The sequence below is a fragment of the Alosa sapidissima genome, chromosome 22, assembly GCF_018492685.1.
Source record: "Alosa sapidissima isolate fAloSap1 chromosome 22, fAloSap1.pri, whole genome shotgun sequence".
In the NCBI taxonomy this organism is placed as follows: domain Eukaryota; kingdom Metazoa; phylum Chordata; class Actinopteri; order Clupeiformes; family Clupeidae; genus Alosa; species Alosa sapidissima.
The window spans coordinates 3,714,112-3,721,611 of NC_055978.1; the positions used below are offsets into that span (position 1 = coordinate 3,714,112).

Genomic DNA, 7,500 nt, shown 5'->3' on the forward strand with positions numbered 1-7,500 from the left:
TGTTTTATCCCGGCAGGGACGATGCCAAGCACCTGGGCCCAGAGAGAGGAGGAGCAGAGAGAGAGAAAGAGAATGGAATGGGTGGAGGGAGGAGATACTGGCAGAGAGAGAGAGAAAGAGAGAGGTGACAGGTGGAGGTCTGATTCCAAGAGAAAGAGCCTGAAGGAGCAACGGTTCTTAGGAGTGTCTGATCCCTGACACTCAGAGAGGAGCTTACCAGAGATGTAGAACGGAGATGTAGGATGTTGTGTATGCTTCACTTTTAACCATGTACACACATGCACACACCTATACACACACACACACACACACAAACACACTATTCCTGTTGCGCTCATTTGTACTGATGATGGTGGTCGGATGAACACCGAAACGTTTTGTCAATTTGTATTCCTTTTAGCCAAGTGTTTTCAAATTACATACTTCTAAGTATTATCACCTGGATACCTAAATGACCCCCCCCCCCCACACACACACACACAAACAAACAAACAAACCAATAACACAATAAACACAAATACAGCAGACACAGTCACACCACTGCTGTTGCTTCCTCTTTCTTCTTGTTCCTCTCTCTCTCTCTCTGTCTGTGTGTGTATATATATATATACGTATATATTTATCCCCAGTGGTTTTTCTATTTGTATATTTGTTGCCCTGTCTAGTGTATTGTTCAGTATACTGTACTCTGCCATGGCTGGTGTTTACCCATTCCACCTAATGAGGGGGGCAGCGCTGGATTGGCACAACCAAACCTCTGCCAACACGAGCAGGTACGCCCACAAACATGCCCGGATACACAAACACAGCTGTGTGGCATTTATGTTCGGGCGGACAAAAGCACTGGCAGCTGGGTGTACTTAATAAAATAAAAATAATTTGTGTTTGGGGGGTGGGGGGGCTGGGGGCACCTGCTGGGACATGTTTGCAGGAATCTGCCTTCATCCTGGACGCCACGGAGGGCTCCGTCACCACATCACAGCACAGCTCAGACTGGCATGAAAGCCACCGCAGGGTGAAGTGCCACCACTGCTCACACTAAAGACATGTGCCACGCAGCCTGCCAAGCTGGGGGACGGCATCACATCAGACACTAGGGAAAACAGTAAAGCTAGGGTTGACATCTTTAGCTTGTTTATCCCCTTCACTGAAAAAAATGAAATCTAGCCAAGTGTTATATTAAGGTCAAAAAATCTATTTGGTATTGGTTTTAGTATGAAAAGACTTACCTAGCACTCTCTCGGTCATTTTGACTTAATTTAAGAAAACTTCTTAAGTTTATTTTAAGGAGTCTTATCAAGACAGATTTGCTTGTTTTTAAGACAACATTGCTTAACACACTGGCAGACAAATTTGCTTGTTTTCAGGATGAGACGTCCTAAAATAAGTCAAACTCTTCTTAAATTAAGTCAAATGATTTTACGAGAAAGCGTGAGGTTAAGTCTCTTCATACTAAAAACAATAAAAGCTAGATTTTTTGATCTTGATATAAGTAACACGTGGTTAGATTTTATTAGATAAGCAGTTTTTGCAGTGCTCTTCCTGCTTGATAAGCCCCAGTGAATGCTCTCCCAGGTTGTTCTGGTGGTGATGTTTTTTGGCCATGAAGGGTGCTTTTGTTAGTGCTTTTGTTTTTGTTGGTAAATGGGCTTGGTTGTTGATTGGTCGCTGTAGAACATCCCCTACCTACAGCACTGGGAATTTTACACCTCTCCTGGGTATATATGAAATCCGTTGTTCTTGAAAGTTTGAACAATTCCATTAGAGTGTATCTAATTGTACTTGTGGCTTTTTGTCAGTGACAATCGGATATTTATAATATCGGTTTAAATGTCATAAGTGCGGCAGTTAGAGTAAGACAAGAGAAAAGATGATGCATGATAGAAAAGCATAGAGGTGAAGACGCTGTAAAGTGGCGGAAGGATAGGACGATTCCAAGGGTTATTGGAACGATTATTATTATACAATTACTGTCTGTGTTAACACAGAGTAACTATTACAGTCTTTCATAGGGTCCACACTTTCAGCAGTGCCCCTGCATGGAGAGATAGAGAGAATAAGAGGAAGAGACAGAGAGTGAAACATGAGACGGACGACAGAATACAGACGGACAAGTGTCCATCACTCACCCTGGCAGGTGCGCTCGTTGGTCAGGAGTTTATGGCCCTTCTGGCAGCTGCACTCAAAGCTGCCCACCGTGTTACGGCAGAAGTGATCGCAGCCACCGTTATTCTCCAGACACTCATCGATGTCTGCAGAAATAGAAAGAGAGAAAGAGAGAGAGGGAGAAACAGAGGAAATCATTTCAAGTGCTGTACTGTCAGTTATTAATTGCATTCGAAGCTCAAAGCAGTGTTTGAGCAGTTCATGCGGTTTATGCAAGGGATTTGTGTGCTTGTGTGTGTGTGTGCTTGTATGAATGTGTGTGTGTTTGTGTGTGTGTGTGTGTGTGTGTGTGTGTGTGTGTGTATGTGTTTGTGTTTTAAGAGCCTGGGGTTTCCTCTGTTGTTATTTCTGTAATGGGAACAAACATACATTGGCTCTGAGCAAGATGGACAGATAGAGAGAGGGTGAGAGAACGAAGGGAGAAAGGGATGGAGTTTGCTGCATTGTTATTTGTACTGAGGAAACAAACACGTCTTGGCTCGGCTAAAGTTCAACATTAACACTGAACTGTGGTTGTAAAGAAAGTTTCCACAATGCTCTGACCACAGGAGGTCTTGCCAACATGGAATGTCACAGCTAGTCACGCACACGCACACAAACACACTCACACACACATGTGTGCACGTGCACACATACACACACACACACACACACACATATATACAAACAAGCAACACACCCACCCTTAACATACTGTACATAAACACAAAGAACAGACAATCAACCAAACTAGCGTACACAATCAACTGCTGCTATTTGCCTTTTTGAGCCAGGAATCCCAAACAGTGATAGAACACAGAATTAAACTCATTTCTATTCGCCATATATTCATTCACTTTACCATTCATCTACTTCTGCCTGCTGTGTACACTCTGTGATTGGACCACAAACTTGTACATGTCAACAGATTCTCTTATGTTCTCTTTCGCCCATCCCTCTCTATCCCTCGTTTCATGCACCCACACTTCCATTGAATAAAAGCATGCACTTACAGCTTGGCTTTCGCTCCCCAAATCAGCACTCTTTCATTTCTCTATTCATTCCATCATTCATTCATTGCTTTCTATCTTTTATCATTCTTTTTTCCCCCTGGCATTGTCTTGGTTAGTCCTTCATGATGCCTTGCTTCCTCCCCATTGTAAGCACATAAGCAGAGGCTGTGTGTGTGTGTGTGTGTGTGTGTATGTGTGTGTGTGTGTGTGTGTGTGTGTGTATGCGTGTGTCATTAGGGTCATCAGCCCTATTCAGCATCATTCAATCCCAGCCAAGGCCACCATACAACTAGGTCTTATCCCATAACATGCCACTTACCTGGAAATAATGAAGCACAATGCTAGAGCAGAACACACACACACACACACACACACACACACACACACACACACACACACACACACACACACAGTGCCTCCAGGGAGAAAACTTCAGTAAACAGTCATTTGAATGTATGTGGTAGAAAAAGAGAAAATGGAAATGCTTATAACTTCATCTATCACACACACACACACACACACACACACACACACACACACACACACACACACACACACACACACACACACACACACACACAGTGCCTCCAGGGAGAGAAACGTCTGCCAGCCTTAAGCCTGTTTCACGCAACATCTTCACTCAATCCCTCCTGCACACACCAAAACACAACAAGACAAAGAGTCCGTGTGTGTGTGTGTGTGTGTGTGTGTGTGTGTGTGTGTGTGTGTGTGTGTGTGTGTGTTGAGGGTCACAATGTCTGCAGCATCTGCTGTGTCAGAAAAAGAATGAGAGTGACAGAGGACAAAACCTGAGGGAGAGAGAGAGAGAGAAATGATAAGAGAAAGAGAGAGTGGCGAGAAAGAAAGAGAGAGAGAGGTAGAGTTGGAGGAGGAGAAGGGGGACAATAGCATGGAAGATTACACCAGCTAAGCCCTTTTTGATTGGTGTTCTAAGTGATGAAAACCACTGCAGATTAGCGCCAAAGCCTCTGAACCCGCGGAGGAAGCCAAGCAGAAAACAGCCTGGGAACCCTGCCAGCCCAGCCCAGCAGGTCTGCTCTGGGACATCACCACTGACCTCAGATCAGCATGCAACCTCCAGCTTAGATCAGCTGAACCACCCTCACCCTCAGTAGCTCTATGGTTGGGCAGTGGGGGAGTCCTGCTCTGAGAACAGTATCAGCCAACTAACATTAGCCTCCGCTAGCTAGCACTAACATTCATCACGCTAAAGTAAGCAGTGAATGGGGTTAATGGCGGGCAGGTAGTGTGCGAGAGATGGATAGCATACTTGCACAGCCTCGTTTGAACTTAAAGGGGGGCAGGGTGGATGGAGTGAGTGGGGTGGGGAGGGGCGACTGGGGGGTTGAACGGAACTTTTGAGGCAGCTTGGTCGCCTCAGTCATATTTCACTTGGTGATTATCAAAAACTGACAAAAGCTGATAAAAGCAAGTCAAAGAACCTTCTGTTTGTCAGTCTCTCTCTCCCTCTCTCTCTCTCCCTTTCTCTCTCAATCTGTCTGTATCTCTCTCTCTCTCTGAATGAATGAGGGAGATGGTGTATCTCTTTTTAGGGTCAGACTCTTTTCCTCACACCCTTAGGGAACTGAGTTACCTCCTCAGAGTAAATATTTCACTTCCTCTCCCCTTACGTCTTTGCAAGATGATGATCTCCAATAGATGTACTGTAACTCCACACTCCTACCCACAAAGACTGTGGACTGAGATCAAGAAATGGGATACTGCAATGATTAGTAAGTTGTATTTTTTTCAGAGCAGAGCAGAGCATGTGTATATTTTTAAAAAGCTGAACAATTACAAGGCTCTACCTATCTATTTATTTGCCACTCTCTCCTCATTTTGACTGAACTACGCCATTTGTATTCTCTCTCCCTCTCTCACACACAAACTCTCTCTCCCTCCGTCTCTCTCTCTCCCTCCACTCTGGCTCCATATCATCCACTCTGAGAGTCAAGGGGCTAATAATGTGCTATGTAATTAGCTTTAATGGACCTTAAATCAGCTTTGAGCTTAAATAAATACATTAAGCATTTAGACATCTTGAAATGATAAAAATGGGATTCCACAAGGACAGAAAGAAAGAGAAAACAAGTGAGAGAATGAGAGAAAAATAGAGAGAGAGGGACCTAATGAGACAAAATAAATACCGTTTGGCTTTCAGTGAATAAAATTAAAACTGCATATTGATATATTAAGTTGAGTGCAAATTACTGCACACACACACACACACACACACACACACACACACACAATAACCTTATTTGGGTCTGTGTCTTGTTAACACATCATTAACTCTCCAGAAAGTGAATATATTGATATTGATTTATGGCAGGGAATCGTATAGCCAAGAAGAGAAAAGATGCAAAGAAAAGGAAAAAGAATAAAGAAAAAAGAGAACGCAAACGAAAGGCAGAAAGAAACAGCAGTATGAGTCTGGCGAGCTGCAGGAGTAGCCTTTTTAAAAACGTCTGATGACTTTTGGGCATCTGAATTTCTGGCCGTAACACTCAGAAATGTGTGGCCCTTTCTTTTTCCTCTTTAACGAAAACAACACAGAGCGAACAGAGACAAAAAAAAAGCAATTATAAGCAGCGCGTTTGCGGACACCCGAACCTGTTCAAATAATTACCGGCCAAGGTGCCGGGGGACGCGGGCTCGCACCAAAAAAGCAGCCCCCTCCTCTCTCCCTCTCTCTTTGGCGCCGAGCTCGGGATGCTAATCCCGCTGAAATATCTGTCCGCGGGCCGCCGCGTGTTTTGCCCAGATTTACAAGGCACTTGTGTTTGCTTTGTTGGTATAAGAACTTTGCCATGCAATAACAGCAACCTGGGTGCGCAGCGCCGCAGCCAAGATCCACCCCTGCCGTCTGCGGAACAACAAGCTGCTCGGCCTCATGGGCTCAGGCCTGTGCAGAAGTCATATAAGGTGATGGCAAGCGGAGTGTTATTGTGTGGATCATTGGACTTGACGTGTTAATGCAGCCGATCTTGCAAAGCATTCACACTTTTCGCTCTTTTTTTTTTACACAAGTGTGTATGTGTGTGTGTGTGTGTGTCTGCTGTCTTGGAGAGCAACGGGTGAGTTGAGAGACCGGTGGATGGAATTTGTCTCTAGTGTAAGCTTAATCCCCCCTCTCTCACACACACACACACACACACACACAAAACCCCCACTCTCTTAGTCTTAGTGCGATAAAGTCAGGCTGGCCTTTCCAGGGAATGCTAAACTTTTACCACTGCTCGACTTACAAGAACAAAGCTCCAGTTTTCATAGTCATACATATTTCATTTATTAGGCTTCATCTATTTTTGTGCTGTTAGTACTGTATTTATCTGTAGCCATTATTTGCTTATTCAAAAGGATATTGTTGTTTTGTTTTTGTTTTTTTTTGTTTGGTCCCTGAGTGATTTCTTCATTTTCTTGTTCTCCTGTTCACTGACACTAAGACGGTGCCAGCTATTTCTGCCTTTTTCATTCCTCCACTTTACCCACAAGCCCAAAAGAATGCAGGCCAGTGGGAACGTGTCTAAGGTACCAGTCCACCAGACCAACAACACACACATACACACACTTGCAGGCATGTAGACACAATCACACACACATGCACACACACACACACACACACACACTGTTTTTCTATCTCTTTGACACACACACAAACACACAGACATACACAAATGCACAGAGAACACACACACACTTGCAGACATGCAGACACAATCGCACACACACACACACTCACACACACACACACACACACCTACACATCCAAACATGCGTGTGCACAGACGTGCTTGCATCCACATAACTCATCAGCCCCCAATGACACAGAAATACAAGCACCTTCTAATCAAACATCTGGAAAATGTTCACCATTTCTTCTCCCTCTCTCTGTCTTTCGCCTCTCTCCCTCCCTCTGTCTTCTCCCCCTTTCTCTCTCTCTCTCCCTCCCTCCCTCCAGCACTGATAAAGCTGGTCTTCCATTTGAGTGTCTGTCATCGAGGAGGCAGAGCCCACTTGTCTGTCAGCACAGATGAAAGGGCATTTATCAGATGCTAGGGATTTAAACATGCCCTAAATAGTTTATATTGAAATGATTATGTTACAAGGGCAAGACCCAACAAGGCACACGCACAGACAACGAGAGAGAGAGAGAAAGAGAGAGACAGAGAGAGAGAGACAGAGAGAGAGAGAGAGAGAGAAAGAGGGAGGGAGAGAGAGATCCGACACTAAAGGGCTTACTAATCAAAGCGCAGCATAGCAGTTATTGGGCCGCACAAACCACTACCATATCCTCCCTACAAAGAGCAGTAGCTTGCAC

General features: G+C 44.5%; 1 protein-coding gene across 5 annotated transcripts in view; it reads right to left on the bottom strand.

Annotated features, from left to right (window-relative positions):
- Positions 1 to 7,500, bottom strand: part of scube1 (signal peptide, CUB domain, EGF-like 1) — a 99,421-nt gene that overhangs the window by 17,204 nt on the left and 74,717 nt on the right. For all 5 annotated transcript variants that reach the window (XM_042078407.1, XM_042078408.1, XM_042078404.1 and 2 more), the window contains one exon: positions 2,130 to 2,252. In XM_042078407.1, the coding sequence (XP_041934341.1) occupies positions 2,130 to 2,252 (123 nt within the window). The remainder of the gene's footprint in view (positions 1 to 2,129; positions 2,253 to 7,500) is intronic.